Source organism: Podarcis erhardii (assembly GCF_964252035.2).
Source record: "Podarcis erhardii genome assembly, chromosome: 4".
NCBI classification, from domain to species: Eukaryota; Metazoa; Chordata; class Lepidosauria; order Squamata; family Lacertidae; genus Podarcis; species Podarcis erhardii.
This window is the reverse complement of record NC_138508.1, coordinates 34,504,790-34,526,094: the sequence shown is the minus strand read 5'-3', so window position 1 is coordinate 34,526,094 and position 21,305 is coordinate 34,504,790. Positions and strand designations below refer to the sequence as shown.

Sequence of the window (21,305 nt, the reverse complement as noted above, 5' to 3'; positions counted from 1 at the left end):
CAGATTATATTGATACAAATCCACATCACCCAGCATCTCATCTCAGATTAAAGCTGCCCCTGATACCTTCAAAGAAGAGGGAAGGTATAAGCTTTCCAAAGCTCATAAAAGCAAAATATGACCCCAACAGTCTCAAATGGAAGAATATGAATTTATTTAGAGCCCCACAAATTTAAGAACAAGCCCATCAAAGTCCAGTGTCCTGTTCTCACAGGCCAGCCAGATGCCTGTAGGAAGCCCACAAGAAGCACTGGAATGCGACAGCGCTCCCAACATTTGTAACTCCTAGGAACTGGTATTCAGAGGCATGATGTCCTGGATAGTAGTGATGGAACATTTGTTTCCTCTTATAAAGCCATCCAAGTTGGTGGTGGCTCTACAATTTCTGAAAGTGAATTCCAGAGCTTAGCTTTGCATGAAAATGTAATTTATTTGGTCTGTCCTGATTCTTCCATCATCTAGCTTTATTGGACAGTCCTGTGAGTTCTGGTATAATGAGAGAAAATTTCACCACGTTCTCCACACCATGCATTATAGACCTCTGTCATGCCCCACCCCTCGCTCTGCTTTTTATTTAACCTGAAAAGGCCCAATTGTTGGCACCTCTTCTCATAGGGGAGCTGTTCCAGCTCCTTAATCATATTGCATGCTCTTTTCTGAACATTTTCCAACATTTCCCATTTTTGCAGTCACAAGAGAATTTTAATAAATGTATCCTACTCTGTATCAAGTACAACAATGCTCTTTGGCCTGCAACTTTATCCATCAGGCTATTCCAGAAGTTCAAAGCTAAAGGACCTTCTGATGTCTAGTCTATTAGTTCTTTTACCCTTGAAAATTCTGACCCCAAAGACACTTGGGAAATTATCAGGAAGAATTTTTCAGAAAAAAAGTGTTCTCTCCACTCTTGAGGTTGCAAAGCACAGCACTTGGTCTCCTCTCTATTTAAATCTCCCTTTGTGTAGAGATTTCCAAAAGGGATACATGACAAATCTGAAGAATCATGAATTGTGCAGGCTGTTTATGTTAGCCAGATTTAATATGTTTCCCTCGATGATAGTAAGAGGAAGATATTTAGCTCTCCCAGAATCAGAGCGTCTCTGCAAATGTAGTAAACAGGAACCTGATACTTTGGAGCATATTTTCTTTTCTTGTGATTTTGGCATTTATGCCAGAAGACAATTATTAGAGTCCTTACAACTCAACAGACTCAATTCTATGCTACCAACGGTTCAGGACCTGCTCTCAGACAGGAATGATCAAATTACTTTAATAGTGGCTGAATTTCTGAGTGCTGTCCATGTAGAAAGATTGGGCCATTATAAAGAGATTTAGTGGTTCTTAATTGATTGGTGATGTGGTAGTGATGTATTGTATTATTTATGCAAATTGATTTTCTCTGGAGTTAAAGATCTGACGGGGACAAACCTTGTTATGTTGAGCTTGTATTTTGCACAATTTGTATACGGTGTCTGTTTGATAATGTGTGGTTTGCTATGCCTAATAAAGGATATTCGAATTCGGTTCTTTTACCCACACAGGCCATCATACCTTCAACTCAGCATTTTTTAAAAATCAGGTTACTTCAAATCTATACTCATAAAACTGTTTCTGTGATCAAATCATACCTGGATCCAGGGAAGTTCACTTTCGTTCTTCCCAGCGCTCCAAGCATTGTATTTTCCATCATTATTTAATCTTGCCAGTTTAGGCTCCCAGTATCCTGGGTAAGACCAAACAGAAAATGTATTGCAAAAAGAAACTGAAAAGCTTAAACGATGACAGTTTTCAGAACAATTGTTTCAAAAAAGCAGTTTAGTGGTTGTAAACTACATTATTAACAATAAATAAAAGCTATTGAATCCCATTACAAACTACAATACACTAACACATTCTAGCCCAACAGAACAGCCAAGGTCTTTACTATCCTTTTTTGCATGCTCCTTGCATTTTTGATGGAAACACGTTTGAACTGACTGATTCATTCATGACAAGAATGGACAAGATACTAAACATTATCGATAATACATTGGCATTCTGTAAACAAAATAGTGAGTGAGAATTTTTTAAAAAACCCTGCTCTTAGGAGCAGTCCAAAGGGAAAGGTAAGTCCAGTCACGAACGACTCTGGGGTTGCGGTGCTCATCTTGCTTTACTGGCCGATGGAGCTGGCGTTTGTCCGCAGACAGTTTTCCGGGTCATGTGGCCAGAGCAGAACACGGAAACGCCATTTAAATTCCCACTGGAGCAGTACCTATTTATCTACTTGTACTTTTTGGCATGCTTTTGAACTGCTAGGTTGGCAGGAGCTGAGACCGAACAACAGGAGCTCACCCCGTTACGGGGATTTGAACCGCCGACCTTCCAATCAGCAAGCCCAAGGCTCAGTGGTTTACACCACAGCGCCACCCACATCCCTCTTAGGAGCGGTCTAGAACTTGCTAAAACAAACACATTCTAATGCATTTCAAATGAAAAAATTGCTGTTGCTAATTCATCACCAGCAGGGCAAGTCGCAGGTTGAGATGGCATTTTCAGAACCAATTTATAGATCAGGTCTTTGCTTGCTAACCAAACACGATCACAAACCACACTGAACGGCTGAGAAACCGACCTGTCAAATTAGAGCAGCCAGAGGCAAGCATAATCTATTTTCATTTTGCAATATGTGGCAAATATTTATATAATATATTAATCATGTGGACGATGGTAAGAAACTAACAAATATGGGGAAAATGGGGAGATTTTTTTAGAATAATAATTATAATACATCATAGGAGTCTGTACAAATGCCAGGACAATTCACAATTGTTTGTATTTGGAAAAAATGTGTTGTTGTTGTAATATTCTAAAGATTACAATATTGTAATATTTATAAATATTGTAAATAAAAATATTTAAACAAACCTGTTATATTCAGTATGTTATATTGCATGCCTACTAGTTAGTATATTACCCATTTGTGCTGGCGATTTTGGTACCATGAAAGATAATTTATGTCTACCACAATGGGGAAAAATGGAAGTGTTAATGTTGGGCCACCACAGAATGTGGGTGTTCCTTAAAGCAGTAGTCTATTGTGTAGTGGTTCCATTGCTAGATGCTAGAATTTAAAGTATATCACCTGCAAAGAGACAAAATATATTCAACTTAACGACTTAAATTCCTTCACTTTGAAATTTAACTTACCTATGTAGTTCGAAGCACTGATCTGTGAGTCTTTTATAATGCCACTTGCTAGACCCATGGGCAGCTTGCATCCTATTGAGAGGGATCAAACGCATTAGCCTTACCTAAATTTTGGTGGTAGGCAGAGCAATCCTATACCCTAGGTTACACCTGGGGGTGAGATGGAGATGCACCATTGCTACATCTTGTGTGCACTTAGTCTGGGATGGGAAGGAAAAAATACACAGCCAGATTTTTTTAAAAAAAAAAAAAAGCATGAAAATGGCAGACATGATCCCAGCATCCCTAGAAACTCTGCCAGTACCCACCAATCAGGGCCTGTCCCAGTGACAATGGGTTGCACCCAACAAGGTTTTCGTCAAAATAGACTCACTGAAATTAATAGACCTGAGTAAGCCATCTTGATTAATTTCAGTGCATCTACTCTGAGTTGTTAGGATTCTTGCTCTGTGTTTGCAGTCATGGGATTGTTGTCTATCACATGACGGTGTATGTTTACATTCCACAGTGTGGGAAGTGACGGAGACAAGATGTTTTGGTATTACTGTGTTCCGTGAATTGGGACTATTGTCCTTTGTTCTTTCTCTTTTTGCTGTCTGATGAGAAAGAGGAAGGAGCTAAGTCAGAATGCTCCAAGTGTATTATATGTAAATAAACGTAGATTAGCCAAAATGCTGTGCTACTGAGTTCTGTTATGCAAACTGCAAGTACTCTGCAGAATCGTAAGTGTGCTGATGCCTCTTGGTATCAGTCGCTGTGGTGTTCGGGCTGAAGAAAGCATTTGAAGCTCCCAAACGATCAACCAGGAGGGAGAGAACATGCTAGTCAGGCATGTGTCTCTGCCAGGGTCCTACACGCAAGTAGGACAATCCTAACAGTTGTACCAGTACTGTATTGGAAACAACACAATGCTAATTTACTAGCAATAGCTTGAAGTCCCACTGCACACACACTGCTTCCTAACCATGCAAAGACACTTATGTGCCTTGTTTTGTGAGATTCAATATGGTTAAACTCTGTTACCTGTATCTATAACAGTAAAGGAGGCTTGCATTCCTGCTTCCTGATATTCACCGACTTCTGTTTTTAAAAGCCATGTGCCAGCTCCTGACGGTTTCATTTCAACGGTACCAAATGAACCTTAAAAGCAGAAAGGAAATGCATGCACATTTTTGTTAAGCATGACTAAACTGCAAATGTGGTCAGAAGATGAGTAGAGCAGCATCATATTAAACCAAAGCCTACTCTGTTTTTTATGATTCTGCACTAACAGGAATTAGACACCAGGTGCAAGATTCCTGAACTTTCACAAACATCTAGTTTTTTGGGTTGCTCTTGGTTAAGTGATACAGTGGTACCTCGGGTTAAGTATTTAATTTGTTCCGGAGGTCCGTTCTTAACCTGAAACTGTTCTTAACCTGAAGCACCACTTTAGCTAATGGGGCCTCCTGCTGCTGCCGTGCCCCCAGAACACCATTTCTGTTTTCATCCTGAAGCAAAGTTCTTAACCCGAGGTACTATTTCTGGGTTAGCGGAGTCTGTAACCTGAAGCGTATGTAACCCGAGGTACCACTGTATTCAGCTTTAGACTGCCAGCCATGTATTCTCATGCTATATTTTCACTGCATACGTTAGGATTTCTGATAAAAATTTTAATTTTCTGACAACAATATACGGATCCATCTGATTATATTTACCAGGAAGAAGAGGGTAGACACCAAGCTGATGATCTTCCCTTCCCTGTTCTGTGAATGTCTGACCGTGGAAATTAACAACATGAATGTCTTTTGGCCCACCCATGTTTATCAAATGCCAGTGGACCTTCTCATCCTTAAACATCCGCAACCCCTGAAGGTGGTATGAAATCCCATTAATAGCTGGAACAAAAAAGAACATGTGATCAGAGATTAAGAAACAGCACACATATTTTTCTGTGGTTGTTGTTTTTTTTAAAAAACGTTGAGATGCATAACTGCAATTTCTATAACTACTTAGTTCTTCAAAGCTTTTACATAAAAGAATATTTCAGCTCTGTGGTTTAATTAAGATAGTATCACCATAGCATACAGTAGTAACCTGGAAATCCAATGCTCTTGTGAGAACATTGGGTAATTTGTTTTTTGCTGTCACCAGGGGCGGCACGTCCTGTTTCACCTCTTTCTCTGAAGCTGCAGAAGCCTCTAATAGTCCCCACCACCACCACCTGAAGTTGCTAGTAGCAAATGAAGATTTACAGGCACAACCATCCAAACTGGGACATGCCAACTGGCTGGTTTTACAAGACAATTATGTTGGAAGTTCTAATCACAGAACTACAACACATAGTTGGTCCCTATTTTCTCAATGGAGGCATCACCTTCAAATAATGTACCCAGGAACTGTGCTCCTTGCCACCAGTGATTTTCAAGGGCTTTAGCGAAAGTTAGCTTTACAAATGTCAGGTTGGATGTGGAAAATTAAAATGGATGTAACCCAGTCAGCACTAAATACCTCAAGCCCTTCCAGTTTCAATGGAAAGGAGTTAAATATAAGCACAAATCCAAGTGGCTTAAAACTTTTTAACTTTTGCTCATTAGTGCCCACTGATGGGATAAACGATGGCCTTGAGGAATATTTCTGCTTTTCTAGTTAAACTTTATTTAAATAGAATAATTCAATTTGAAAGGGAGAGTAAGGATGCAGTGTTAAGTTTGAAGAATAAAGAGAAAACCGACTTGCGTATTATGATGGAGGTTGATTATATTTTTCTGTTAACAAAATATTAACAGAATACATTAACATGTATCAAGAGGGGGGCCTTGGAATGAAACAGGAAAATATTTGAAGCAAAATAAGATCAGATGAGTTTGATATTAGTGCAAGGGAATAGTCAATAGCAGGACTGGCTGTGCTAAAACAATTTGAGACCTCTGACTGTAAATCTACTATATTTGAACTCTTTTCAGGAACATGGGTGACAACAGAGAGATAAAAAAATCTCATGCAAGTGTTTTGTGTCTGTAAAATGTTAACATTCAGAAAACATCCCTATCATTTTTCTTCAATATAGTCATAGTTATTATTCGTCATCATGAGGCACCTAACCATAAGCCTGCATTTTTATCAAAGCTTCTATATATTTCAATCAAGGCTTGTATTTAAAAATGAGCTTAAAAAGGATTTTCAAATGTTTCATGCCAGGCAGAGAAAACCTTGGCCATTCTCCTAAGACAAGAGGGCCCCATTGATTTATAGTAGAAAAACAATTCTCAAAGTCATAAAAAGGGAGAATTACATATGCTGCCCCAAGGCTGAAAAAACACTATTAAGAATGGGTAAGATAATACTAATGTGCCTCCCAGTAAAATGAGCCATATCTTCTTTCTAAGGTTCAAAGGCCAGGAGCAAATGGGGAAAAACATTTAGCTAGAAGAAAGAGAGCATTTTTGGGGAAGTCTTTTTCTAAAGCCATTCTTTCTTAAACTGAAGAGGCTTCTTTTAAAAGCTGTGTTTTATTGAGTTCCTTCCTTTTTACTTTGAAAAGCTTTATTCTTTTAAGAGGCTACCTATGATAAATGTATGAAATATATTAGCTTAAATATATTGGCTTAAATGTAATTATGCAAAGGATTTAAGAAATGCTAGATTCTTATTTCATAGAGTCATATTGCAATAGGAGACCAGAGGGGCAAATGAGCCTAGCCCCCCTGCCAGACAGAAGACGCCATCCAAGCAGTCTTGATATATAGTTGTCAGGCATTTGTTTAGAAACCTTAAATGAAGGAAATCTTTCAATGTTGATGTGAAACTCAAGATCCTTGACATCTGTTGAACATAAAAATGTAAGATTAAACATTTGTTTTAGAAGGCAATAGGGCAAGGAGGGCAAGAGGTGAGCTGGTAATTAAGATTCCATGTAAGATATATTATTACTTATATGTCATATATATAGCTCTTTGTCTCCCTTATAAGGGCAAGGAAATGGGTGTATCTTTTGTGGGTGTATCTTTTGTGATTGGTTCTAGCAAACAGCCAATAGGAATTTCAACCAGGCTGATTGGACAGAGGCAGCCACAGGAGGAGCAAAGGGGGCTGGATTAAGGGAATATAAGTGCTGGCCAGAATGGCAGGAGGCCAGGCCAGAGCTTGGTAACCACGTACCACTGAGCCTCTTATTTATTTGTCTGACAAATAAATTACTATTTTAATTTCTCTATTGCTGCGTTGAATATTTCATTCCAGCTAAGCGTTAACCACAAGCAGGGTGCTACAATCACTAGGGATCTTATAGTAGACAAAGGAAAACATCTATACCAGGAAATTTATGGTGCCTTTTTGCTCTGGAAATCCTCTCAGCATGAGTCTTTCTTTTATATTTATTGAAGTACCAGCTTTTCTCCTCATCAAAGACCATAAAAAGCAGGACAAATTCTCTCATGTCCTTTGGCTTGCTATACTTGTCAAGCATTCCTTTTTGACAGATCAAGACTGGCCCAATCAAGCCAGAGTGAATATCTTTTTCCTACAAAACAAGACAGGAAAGAGGTTCCAAAATTAGTTTCTCAGATAAATGAATTGCTGCTCTTGTGGTTTATTTGAAAGCATCAGTTCACTTCATTCCGATGCAGATATATTAATATGTAATAAATTTAAACTGTTTAAATCCTGAATTTTAAATTGCTGTAACCTGTCCTGGGACCAGCTTGTGAAAGGCTGATAATAAATTAAATCATATTAGTAATTCATGAATGTTAAATGTTAAGGGAATCTCAAATCCAAGATATATCTGAAAAGCAAAAGGCATACAATTTTGAAGCCAAATTTGCCAACATGTTCTTCATTACTGCTGAAAGAATTCATTTGCCTTTTCACTCAGAGGATTCCACAGAAGTATTACTGCTTTAAAACAAAAACAGAAACTTTCTGTATTAGATTGCCTTACCGGGTTTACAGCAGAGTAGTAGGCCCAGGATTTACATGTTCTCTGACCTTCTGGAGGTCCTGACCGTTGGGTCACATGCCAGACGTAAGTATAGGTGCCATTTGGCAGGATTGCGTCATCCTCTTTAAACCATTTTGGAGACTGGTCATCATAGCTTCTACCCTCAGAAGACTTTTCATAATAAAGCCCATGGGCATGGAGAGAATATGGCCTGGAGGCCAGATTTTTAAAGTGAATCTATAATAATAATAATAATAATAATAATAATAATAATAATAGTAGTAGTAGTAGTAGTAATTTATTTACACCCTGCCCATCTGGGCGGCTCCCAACATCATCATCATAAAGCGATAAAATATCAAACATTAAAAACTTCCCAAAACAGAGTTGCTTTCAGGTGTCTCCTAAAAGTCAGGTAGTTGTTTACAGTCGTACCTTGGAAGTCGAACAGAATCCGTTCCGGAAGTCCCTTCGACTTCCAAAATGTTAGGAAACCAAAGTGCGGCTTCTGATTGGCTGCAGGAAGCTGTTGCAGCCAATCAGAAGCCGCAGAAGCCCCGCTGGACGTTCGGGTTCCAAAGAACGTTTGCAGACTTGAACACTCACTTCTGGGTTTGCGGCATTCAGAAGCCAAAATGTCCAAGTACCAAGGTGTTTGGGATCCAAGAGACGACTGTATTTCCTTGACATCTGATGGGAGGGCATTCCACAGGTGGGAACCACTACCAAGCAGGCCCTCTGCCTGGTTGAATGGACAGCGATTAGCAGTTATGAAGGTGGAAAACCTCCCCTCCAAAAACTTAAAGCTTTGTGGAGTTATCCTGGGTTCAGATTTTGGAGACTACATCAAGTCACATCTAGAACTCCGCTCCCATGGGAAAATTTCTTTGAAACTATAGACAGGTTAGAAAATCTGTCTTGGGATGTACTTATTGTGCACAGCTGTCTGTCTGTACAGATAAACAAGCTGGGCATATGCAATGGTTTAATTATAAATGGTTGTCGCTACCTGTCTTCTGACTGTAACCAAGTTGTTTAATTTAGGAACAATACAAGCTGCCTTGTAGACCATTGATCCATCTAGCTCAGTACTGTCTTCACTACCTGGCAGTAGCTCTCCAGAATTTCAGAAAGGAGCCATTCACAGCCCTATCTGGAATTTAGATTTGCTATGCATTTCTGCTCCCATGTACGGCACACATAAATTACTACAACAGTAATCCTATTCTGTGTACTCTTAACAAGCTCAGTTCTCCAAGCGTTGATACTCATGTAGTCAAAATCCACACCAAAGAATATCAGCAGGCTTGGAGGTAAGTATTGAAGTTTGCTGAAGTTAAAAAAAAATTAGAAAAGAATCTAGGAGGGACCCCCCCACCCCCACCCCAAAAAGCCACCAATCCAATGAGGATTGGACATGCTCAGTAGCCATTGAATGCTAAGTGTCTGTTGGAGGGAAATGGAAAACTGGGAGGAGAGAATGGAACCCTGAAAGAAGACATGGCTGGCTGATTTGAATCATTTTGCTATCAGTTTTGATTTTAAAATGGCAGCATAGATCTAAAATAAATAAATACACGGGCACTGAAAAGGAACACATTACACTGCTGCATTTTGTTGCAGGTCAGTTTGTAGTGCATGAATTTCATTGCTGTCGGTGGAAGTTTCCTTCAACCACGTTTCACACTTTCAAGAGCTGGGGGTAATGAGAAGGAAAGGAAACTCATTTCGCCTTTGCTTTCCGCAGTGGAAAATCTCATAGGAGACAGAAGACTAAGAAACCCTTATGAGTTATACATGTAAATGGACTACAGCAGGGGCAAGAAACCTGTGGTTCTCCAGATACAGCTAGACTCCAAAAGCCATTCATCCCTGACTATTGGCCATACTGACTGGGGCTGATGGAAGTCAAACAAAATCTGGGAGGCATATCACATATCCCCCCCCCCCCATGCTATAAGAAGTTCATGCAATACTGTTGCATTCAGAGCACATTGCCGAGTATTGTTCAGGCTGCATTCAAAAGGATTCAGATTTGTTATATACATTTATGCTTCTATTTTCATTAGTAATGCCCATTCCTGAACTCAGCCACAAAAAAACACGTGGTCTTTTAGGGAATTTATTTATTTATTTTAACACACCCAAACCAAAATGAAATCCATTTTTTTTATTTTGAAGTTATTAAAAAGGGGGGGAAAATGCCCCCAATTATTCAAAGACTGGGAACATGAACTTACTTGGATGACATCATCCACCTCAGCTCTAATGACAGGACCCAGGATGCCAAGGTGTTCCTCATATTCCCCTCCAGCTTCAGGTGTCCTAAAAGTATCGTCTTGATAACTTCGGAAAATCACTTTTTTGTACCCTGTCCTGGCTGGGCCACTTTTCACTGTACTGAGGACATGGAAGGATTGAGATGAGAAGACCGTAAATAAACAATAACTTTTTTGTGGGTAAATTTTTAATATCAGTAAGCACTTGGAGACTGAGAAATGGTGAAGCCACTGTAGAATCAAAGCAAAAGGGCATCTATTTCGGCTCTGTGACTCTGGCCCAATCTGCTCTGTACCTTTAAAGGTATATCACACCACTTTAAAGAGTCATGGCTTCCCCCAAAGAATCATGGGAACTGTAGTTTGTTAAGAATGCTGAGCATTGTTAGGTGAACATATTCCTCTCACAGAGATATAATTGTCAGATTGCTTTAACAGTAGATTCCTGTTCCTAGGGAACTTTGATAATTGTAGCTCACAGGGCCCTTCTGTATAGACAGGATGAGATTTACCCAAATCCTTCTTTGTTGCCGTTGTAGGCAGAAACTAAAAATCATTTTTCTTTGAATGAGTACTGCTGTTGTTTTTAACTTGATTGCTTTTTTTTTTTTTTAGATAGCATGGCTTACATGAACATTTTTCCTAAGTGACATGACGTTTTTGTTTTTAACTGCATTGTACATTTTGGATGTGAAATGTTCTACAAACAGCAGAGTGGGATAAAAATATTAAACATTAACTGATTTAATACAACTAAGCAAACATGGTTGCATTTGCTCGTCTGCTTAGAGGCGCTCAGTGTAGTTCCTGAAACAGCCCGACAGAAGTATCTTGTGCTTTAAAGAAAGAAAATAAAGAGACTGGATTGTGCCCAGTGCTGCTGTTCTGCTTCTGCAACATACTTCTGCTTGTGCAATGAATCTTTCCCCTCCTCTCCCCTGCAGCCCCTCATGCACCCTCAAAATCTGCTCTAGAGGGTTGAAAGGTTGAATCCTGAACAGATTTTGAGGACATATAAGGAGCAAGAAGGGAAAGTCCCCTTGCATGAGCGGAACTCTACGCATGACAAAGTGGTACAACCCATTATCCCCTAATGAATAAATTAAAAAAGAATAGTTTCCTAGATTTGTGGGCTTAACCACCTGATTCTGATGATCAAGAAGTACCCAAAATCGATCAGTCCTGATGGAGTGTGCGTGTACTGTTGATGAGTTGTTGCTTTACGGTTATATTATTTATTGCTCTTTTCATCATGTGTTGCTTTACATTGTAAGCCACTTTGGACAACCATTTGCCCAGAAACAAATGGCCTTATTTATTTATTTACTTTAAATGAAAACAGCCGATTAATAAAGACTGACGTATTCTAAAAGGTATTAAGCTGCAAATCTAAACACAATTACCAAGGGGGGATTTGCATCTGAGTAGACATGTATAGGATTGCACTGCTTAGCGCGTCGCACTAAAGCCAGCAAGATGGAATTGGGTCAGAGAGAAATAATTCATCCAAACCTTTTTCTTGGTCCCGCATAATCCCAGAGAACCTCTTCGGTTGCAATGTAGTATCTCCTTATGTTTGCATTGTTCATAGTCCGGAGGTAACGCTTAGCTATGTCATCTGGGTTACGTGCTGTATAACTGTCAAGTCGGGGGTCTCTTATATATGGGTTGTGATAGTGTACTGTTTCATATTCATAAGAGCCACTGATGCTGTCGTCATAGACTGTGCTGTCTATCTCATATTCCATATATTCCCCATCGTCGCCTATAAAACCTAATTTGACCTCTGGTTTATCCTCTTTTGGTGTCAAAGTATCATACACCTCATTTGGCAGCATGGTATGGTTGCGTTCAATGGAGGCTTGGTTGCTGCCAAATCCTCTGGGTGACATTAGAGGTTTGGAAGTTCTCGGTGCTAAGACTCTTGGCTTTCTTTTCTTTCGCCGAGCCTTCTGGAAAGTGCCAGGTGTACTGACGGTACAATTCTCCTTTCTCTTTTCATTCAGGGCTTCCTGCTTGTTATTGTTATTAATTTCTAATTGACCTAACTCAAGCTGGGAGTCAGCTTTGTATGTCTCCTGCTTTCTCTTGCTAGGGAACATGGTATTTTCTGGATACAAGGTGACATTTCTGGAGCTGTTCTGTAGTTTATTGTCAACAGGTTTGGTGAGATCTGCTTCTGTATCATAAATCACCTTCTCAGAAACAATATTCCATTCAGAAGCCATCTTTTTGGGAGGACACTTTGGCCTCTGCTGAGGTGAGTCCTTCAAATTCTCTGTGGGCTTTGGGATGGGAGTAGAAGCAAAGTTGTCTAACATACCATCAGAAGTCAAATCATCATATTGTTGATCTTCCAACAACTCTTGTTCAGAACCATTGTTTTCCACTGTCTCTGCTACAGCCAAAGGTAAATTTGTTGAAAGCATGGAAAACTCAGTATTTGTTTCCTCTTCATCCTCATAATCATAAAGATAATGTGAAAGGTGACTGGCATCTAAGCTGGAAGCAGTTTCTGCACTGGGAATGGGAATAAATGGAGTATCTGAAGTGGTGTTGTCTATAGCAGAAAGATTTCTTTTTTGTTGTACATGAAACAGCAGGGCATGCATCTCTTTCAGGGCAAATAATATTGCCTCTGTTAGACCTTGCCTTTCCCTCTTTTCATGCCGTGTATCTTTTTCACCTTCATTATCTTCTTGCTCCTTCTCTGTAGAAGGTCCATGCGAAGTAGGGTTACTTTTTCCTTGTTCAGATGACAGGTTTCTAACCACTGCAGTCATATCTGCAATTAATGTGTCATTTGCCAAAGATGTGTAATTAGGATGGAGAGAGTCAAGTGCAGCTGTATTCGGAGCAATACTTGGACTTTTCAGCACGTCATCACCACGTGAAGTACGGTTACTTTTGCCTTGTTCAGAGGACCAGTTTCTAACCGCTGCAGCAATATTTGCAATCAAAGTATCGTTTGCCAAAGATGTGTAATTAGGATGGAGGGAGTCAAGTGCAGCTGTATTCGAAGCATTGCTTGGACTTTCCAACACTTTATCACCATGTGAAGTATCACTGTTATTTGTGAACAACAGATGTGAGTTCAGTGTTACATTACCATCAGTCTTATTGCGGGTGCTGTCAATTTCTTCTTGTATGGCAAGAGCAGTGATATTCAGCTTTTCTTCTTCTTCAGCAATCAATCCATTACGATGTGATCGAAGTCCGAGCATCGAAGCATACATATCTTGTTCTAAGTCATCTTCAGTTTGATCTTCATAGTTATCAGGGACATTTTCATTTATCATGCTTCTGTCCGCTTTCTCCTCCTTGAGTGCTGCTGTGTCACTTTTCTCAGATGAAAATGTGACGAGTGCATAATCTGAAGCGTCATCATAACTTTCTGTGTAATCATCATCATCACAAGTGGCATCTCTAAACCGAAGTCTCATTCCATTGCTCATCTCATGGGAACCCCATGATGATAAAAGCCAGGTTCCTGCAAATTCAGAATAATGTACATTATTCATACTACTTGTACAGTTACAGTTTGCCTTTCTCAGACACCTGAATGTAAATTCTGTGACTCACAAATGGTGGTAAAGGATTCACACCAAACCTTAACCTCAATACAATATTGCAGAACCAGAGAACTCTATTACAAATATATATATATATATATATATATATATATATATATATATATATATATGTATATATATATATGTATGTATATATATAATTTTTTTTGCAATATGTTGTCTCCCACCAAGACAGGGATGAGGAACCTGTGGACCTCCAAATTTTGTTGGACTACAACTCCTGAGCTACAGAGAGGCCCATCTAATAAAGTATCAAGGCTTTGTGTTACAACAGCTAAGCGAGTTCAGCAGCAAAGTGAGAAACCCAGGGCATACTACGCTGCCCCTCGTTTCCTTGACCCAAACAAAATGTAAGTTTCAAATAAAGTAACTCAGTGAACCACAAAACAGTTAGGCAGGTAGAAAGCCAGCAGGGGTGGCGGTGTCCTTGGTCCAATGAGCTCCTGGCTCTCTGGGAACAATTTTGTTCCTTTGAGGCCAAGGTGGCTGACCTGGAAAATCTGAGAGAGGCAGAAAGGTGGGTGGATGAGGCCTTTGAGGGATTTTGTGGTTTTGTTCCACTCCCAATAGCTCCACTAATGTCAGGGAGAATGCCACTCTTGGGGAAAGGAGACTATCACTCTAAAGAAAAGGGAAACAATCTGAATAATACGAATAATACGGCAGGCGGGGAGAGTGCTGCTGTGCTCAGCCTCCCATGGGCATCTGATTGGCCACTGTAAGGACAGGATTTATAGGTTGCTACTAACCAACGTTGTCCATGGTCACTGTAGCCGATTCACCACTCATTGGGAAAAGATGCAAGATATCTTGATGTTTTCCTCTGTTCAGGAAAGTATGGCCAGAAAGATGCACCGGCACTATCTCATCCTGTGTGCCAACACTGGTGAGGTGCCATTTAATAATATTAGCCTGACAAAATCCAAGGATATCTGTTCTATCAGATGCATAGCCATTGATCGCTAAAATAAAAACAACAACAATATAACAAAGAATATATAACTTTACCAGGAGCATATCAAATTTCCAGATCCGATGGACATTATAACAGGAATGAAACAAACACCTGTAGGAACTGTTCTACATGTTACACACAATGACATAGCAGAAATTTGGGCTCTACCACTTTTGACTGCATAGGAAGATCTTATCATTTAATTGTATTTTGTTTAATGTTCTCAGGCATAAAAAAGCTCACTGCATCTAATAACTAACTCATCAAGGGGAAGATTACATTAACTTGGGCTAAGTTACTTCATGCAGGGAGCTTTTTTTTACACAGGGTGAGCATTCAAAAATATGATGGCTCATTTGTAGTGTAAACATTTATAATTAACATAAAGGTAAAGGTAAAGGTACCCCTGCCCGTACAGGCCAGTCTTGACAGACTCTAGGGTTGTGCGTTCATCTCACTCTAGAGGCCGGGAGCCAGCGCTGTTCGCAGACACTTCCGGGTCATGTGGCCAGTGTGACAAGCTGCATCTGGCGAGCCAGCGCAGCACATGGAACGCCGTTTACCTTCCCGCTATCTGGTATCTGAAGAAGTGTGCATGCACACGAAAGCTCATACCAAGAACTGACTTAGTTGGTCTTTAAGGTGCTACTGGAAGGAATTTGTTTTGTTTTGACTATGGCAGACCAACACGGCTACCTATCTGTACCTTCCCGCTAGTAAGCGGTCCCTATTTATCTACTTGCACCCAAGGGTGCTTTTGAACTGCTAGGTTGGCAGGCGCTGGGACCGAGCGACGGGAGCGTACCCCGCCGCGGGGATTTGAACCGCCGACCTTTCGATCGGCAAGTCCTAGGCACTGAGGCTTTAACCCACAGCGCCACATAATTAACATAGTTTTTAAAAATAGAACTGCATGTGACAGAGGCTGCAGATAGTGGCAGAAAGTCCCGGGCTGGCCCTGCCCCAGACATTTGATCAAAGCAATCCGATGACAAGCTCAAAACAATATGATCCCTCTTCTCAAGTGGTACAATGTTGAATTTTGCCGCCTATCACTTTATTTCTATGTAACTTGTAGCATTGTATTGGTGTAGTGTAGTGAATGCCATCAAACAGTCAAGCATTATGGAAACAGCATGTTATTCTTCCATTAAAAACAAAACAAAAAAACACCCACATAATTTTATTTCATGCTACTGAAGTGGAGCTCTCACATACTTAGTGAAATGCTGGGTCAGGTTTCTACTCACTGTGCATGACATTGGACTTGTAAAATCTGGGGTCATCTCTCTTAACAGTGGAGGGATTGCTGCAGAATCTCTTGATATTGTCTTCCAAATACCAGCTCTTGTTTTCATCAAAGACGGCAAAGAGTGATTGCTGCTCATCGTCAGCCTTATTCTGGAAAGCATTAAGACATGCCATCATTTCTGATTGCATACCAGAGCCCTCTGCACTCCATTCTGACTTATAAAACAATGAATCTCAAACCTGGACAGGCTGTCTAGGAATTCTAGACAATTATGGTGATTCCTTTCCTACCTATCAATCCTACCTATCAATCCAGTGGCATGGTCTCCTGTAGTATTTAATATCTACATTAAGTTGCTTAGACAAGTCATTCAGAGAGGCAGATGTTATCAGTGTATATTCATAATATAAGAGATGAATCAATCAGTCAATTTTTATTTCTCTCAGTTTCTCACCTTTCCAATCTTTAGTTTGGTTTGTCCCATTTCTGCATAGATTTGCATGAAAATTCATAGGCATTTTGTGCATATTTCTCCTAATAGGCACATTTGTATGCAATTTAGCCTAGCATAAGTATTTTTCCAAGTGTAACAGAATGCATTTTAGCATTGTTTTCACTAATATATACATTTTTGTACCCCTTTTTTTGGTTGGATTGCTGCATGGCATAATTTGAAGAAGTGCAAATTTTGAAGAAGAGCTGTGTTTCATTTCATATATTGATTCAGGAAGGGCAAACTTGATAGTTTCCCATTAAAATGCAAACCTAATCAATTTCTCCCCTTCGCTAGAAGACACTCAGCCCTACTTTGACTATTGATCAGATTCAATGAAACCAGTATTTGGGTTCAGTAATGGAGTGGTAGAGCACAAATAAACTAAAACTCATTCCAGATAAATTGTTCATCCGACCCGGGAGGTAGGGTTCAACCTGGTCTGAATGGGGTCAAATTCCTCTTGAAGATCTAGGTTCATTGTTTGAGAGTTCTGCTGGATTCAGTGGTTTCTATGGCATAAAGTGCCTTTCATTAGCTCAGGTTATGGCACCTTTCTAGGCAGCCTGGCCACTGTTATCCATGCCCTTATAACCTTTGAAACCTGTGCTAGTAAGCAGGCCACTGGGCTAAGTTTTGTGCGAAATGGATCTGGTTATGCAGGATGCATCTTGCTAGTATTTAAAGAACCACACTGGCTACCAACCAATCTTTTTCCAGGCACAATCCAAGGGTTGGTGCTTATCTATAAAAAAAGTATTACACGACTCTGCCCAAGCACTACAGTCATCATCTGAGACCTTCCTCTGCATTCCTCCACCATATGAAATAAGGCTGGTGGCAATGAGGGAGTCTTCTGATCTATGGCAATCTATATATCTAATGCCCTGGTCCATAGGAGGTAATGTGGCACCAAAACATTCATTCCAATGCCAGGCAAAAATGTTTTCGTCCAGGCATTTTGCATGAGACTTCTTTGAAATGCAAATAGTAGCTTGGAGAGGGGATTTTGTTCCATCTCCATACACCCCCAGTACAGTCCTGTGGCTGCTCATGCTTCTTCATGGGTGCTGTTTACATGACAAAAAGATGCATTCACAATTTGTCTGGTCCCAAGAGCCTAAGAGCAGCACTGCTGGATAAAACCATCTGGTTCAAAATCCTGTTTCCCACTCACACCCATGCCTAGAAAGTCAGGGACAAACAGAAAACCTCTCAGAACCAGGCTTTCCAGGAACAGAACAAGCAAAGTGTGGATGAGCCCTTGAAGGCATACTGCCTCAGAACCTTGAGATAGCAGTGTTACGGCCGCCATCTTTTCTCTCTCAGTTTGCAATACTTGACAGTACCTGTGTTCCCTTCATGTCGAGTGCCTTGCGTTTGCAAACCAGAAGTGGTCCAATAAGTCCTGAGGCGATATCCCTTGTTATATCAACAGCACTATGATAAAATCTGGTGAGACACTGAGGATCTTCGCTTGTAGGTTCATCTGTGTCGAGTACAGTCCAACGATATGTGTAAATTTCCCCTGGTTGGACTAGTTTACCCTCAGTGCTGTTCTCTGGATGGAATAAGGACATAAACGGAGTAAGGTGATAAGAGCAGAAGCAAATGGCAGTTACCCTGTACATTGTGTAAACACTGCCTGCAGACCCATTTCAGACACTCGGGTTCTGTGCTCTTTCCTGCTACACCTGAAACACATCTCTTTTTCTGGAGTAAGGTGTGAATTCACATATTGTATGACTTTTATTCTGACATGCAGAAGGAGAAAGAAGCAGAGTGGAAACCATCAGGATCTCTCTCCTATGCCTCTCCCATTGGACTATTGTGCTTACATCACTTCCTTAATTAGGGAATCCCCGCCCATAAGAAGAGCCTACTGGATCTGGCTAATGGCCCATCTCATCTAGCGTCCTGTTCTCACAGTGGCCAACCAGACGCCCATGGGAAGCCTTCAAGCAGGATCTCTGGGCACAACAACCCTTAACACCTACAAGCTCTCTTCTTATAACAGAAAAGAGCTGGGGCATCTCAGAAGTCCAGTTGAAGCAAAATTAATTCTGTTGCAATAATTCTGCAGCCATTTATCATGGAAATAGGAGGCATCTCAATACATTTTTTTTCTGCTTCTGTATATGGAATGGGGAGGGCAGGGAGGCTTGTCTTGCCCTTTGCCTCGAGCAGAAAAACATAGAATACACAGTTCTGTCCTTCAGCAGAGGAGAATGGCGGAGGGGTGTGAGGCCAGGGAAGAATGGCCAGGAGGTTGCTGCCACTGCCCCACCCCAGCATCCGTCATATGAGGTGGCCACTTCCCTCTGTGTCATGACGGGGCCAGCTCTGTCCTCAATTAGCCAGTTAATTTCTTCAGCTTTCCATTCCTCTTCGAAGTACCCTTGGATGCGGGTGGCACTGTGGGTTAAACCACAGAGCCTAGGGCTTGCCGATCAGAAGGTCGGCAGTTCTAATCCACGCAATGGCGTGAGCTCCCATTGCTCGGCCCCTGCTCCTGCCAACCTAACAGTTTGGAAGCACACAGTGCAAGTAGATAAATAGGTACCGCTCCAGCGGGAAGGTAAACGGTGTTTCTGTGTGTTGCTCTGGTTCGCCAGAAGCGGCTTAGTCATGCTGGCCACATGACCCGGAAGCTGTACGCCGGCTCCCTCGGCCAGTAAAGCAAGATGAGCACCGCAACCCCAGAGTCGGTCACGACTGGGCCTAATGGTCAGGGGTCCCTTTACCTTTACCTTGGATGCTACTGACTTTACAGTTAGCTTTGAAACCCTTTAAAAAGGAATGATCTTAATTTTCTTTTTTTTTTAAAAAAAAGCTTTTTGAAAATGACAACAGGAACACCTCTATCAACTGAACTGCTAAGGAAGCTATTACATTCGTGTGTGTGTGTGTGTGTGTGTGTGTGTATTAGCCACCATAAAAAAGATAGGAGGAAATCTAGGCAGAAGTAATGAATAACCAACCTTTGGCACCAGAAGGATAAACAACTCCTTCAGCATCCTTTGAAAGTGTAACTCCATGCACATAAATACTGTAGGGTCGGCTGGCCATGTTTTTGAATACAATCTGTTTAAAATGTAGGTGGAGAATATGTGTTCAGTATGGCAACAATGCTTTATACAAGACGTTTGCAATAATAGTAGTAGAAGCTGAAGCAATAACAATAATAATAGGTTTTTTTAAAAAAATAAAAAGATACTCTTCTACTAACTGTACCCAGAGGGATGTACAGGATAACCATAAAACCAACTGGAGGAATGCAACTAATAAATAATTTCTAGAAGCAACTGTATTTGCAGGATAAATTATTTGGTTAATAAGACTCATGGAGGAACATGTTTTATGCATAGGATTGTCATCAACACAGAACTGCATAGGGGAGACAGTGGGTTGGGTCCAGCCTAAATTAGTGGCACTTAAGCTCCACCGAAATCATTGTGAAAAGTTGGTCATGACTAAGTTAAGACCCATAGATTTCAACAGGACCCAAGTACAATTAGCTTCGGTTGGATGCAACTCAATATAAATACAGATGTTAAATTTTGGATAGTCAAAATGCATATAGTGTAAGTCCTATGCGTGAATTAAATAAAATGAAATTTTAGATTCTGTCCTTATACCTGTTGTTCAGTACTTACCTTTATGTTATCTCTGACCTCAGCGCTGATAAGAGGCCCCAGAATTCCATGTTGTTTGGCCCTTGTATTGTCTATGCGTTTGGTGAAGCTGGCATCTTTATATCGTCTGAATATGGCCTTTTTATACTTCTTGCCAATGTGATTGGAAAATGCTTCCAGATACTGAGTTTTATATTTCCTTTAAAATTGGGAAAATAATTGGGAAAAGAAAAGAAAAGAAAAGAAAAGAAAAGAAAAGAAAAGAAAAGAAAAGAAAAGAAAAGAAAAGAAAGAAGATCTGTAAATGGGAAGATAGGCATCTATTTCTTTTGAGAGTACATCTATGTGGGTGGAAATGTTTATTTAGAAAAATCTACATTAACACAAATGATTATATGCATTGTAGCAACCCAACAAAACCCCAGTAAAAAGGCAGGAATAAGTAGAGCAATGAAAGGGTTCTTCTGCATGTGTTACCAAACTGCTATTTTCACATTATATTTGAGCTTTCAAATAACATAAAAACCACCTCTGGATATATGGTAGCACCATTTTGGTATTACTTCCAGAAAGAAATCTTTTTGCAAATAACACCAAAATGACTGCTGAACTTGCTGTATATTCTGCTATATTTCTGGAAATGGCTTTTATATCCTGTGAAAGCTCAGGCACAATGCAGCAATTAACAGTCAGTGAAGCATAAGGAGAACAGAATAAATTGTCACGTGAATGCAGCCTTGGTCATGTTCCTTAATTTCAGGGGATCAATTCAGAGTAAAACTATGTTAAATACCACTAAAGATGTTTTGGCCCATTTCGTTGCATTGCAAGAATCTTTTGCCCAATGTGAGGCTCGAATCCATGACCCTGAGGTCAAGAGTCTCATGCTATACCGATGGAGCTATATCTGCAGTGGTCTGATACTGATTCAAGTTAAATAGAAGCTATTTATTGACCAAGTTTCCCACAGAACTGCCATTGCTGCTCC

At 40.3% G+C, this 21,305-nt stretch overlaps 1 protein-coding gene across 2 annotated transcripts in view; it reads right to left on the bottom strand.

The window, feature by feature from the left end:
- F5 (coagulation factor V) overlaps positions 1 to 21,305 on the bottom strand; it is a 40,922-nt gene that overhangs the window by 7,260 nt on the left and 12,357 nt on the right. For both annotated transcript variants that reach the window (XM_081859246.1, XM_081859247.1), the window contains 13 exons: positions 20,339 to 20,516; positions 19,664 to 19,766; positions 18,032 to 18,243; positions 16,188 to 16,338; positions 14,732 to 14,944; positions 11,902 to 13,879; positions 10,351 to 10,510; positions 8,111 to 8,347; positions 7,483 to 7,690; positions 4,887 to 5,066; positions 4,213 to 4,329; positions 3,190 to 3,261; positions 1,629 to 1,723 (listed from right to left, as the gene is read on the bottom strand). In XM_081859246.1, the coding sequence (XP_081715372.1) occupies positions 1,629 to 1,723; positions 3,190 to 3,261; positions 4,213 to 4,329; positions 4,887 to 5,066; positions 7,483 to 7,690; positions 8,111 to 8,347; positions 10,351 to 10,510; positions 11,902 to 13,879; positions 14,732 to 14,944; positions 16,188 to 16,338; positions 18,032 to 18,243; positions 19,664 to 19,766; positions 20,339 to 20,516 (3,904 nt within the window). The remainder of the gene's footprint in view (positions 1 to 1,628; positions 1,724 to 3,189; positions 3,262 to 4,212; positions 4,330 to 4,886; positions 5,067 to 7,482; positions 7,691 to 8,110; positions 8,348 to 10,350; positions 10,511 to 11,901; positions 13,880 to 14,731; positions 14,945 to 16,187; positions 16,339 to 18,031; positions 18,244 to 19,663; positions 19,767 to 20,338; positions 20,517 to 21,305) is intronic.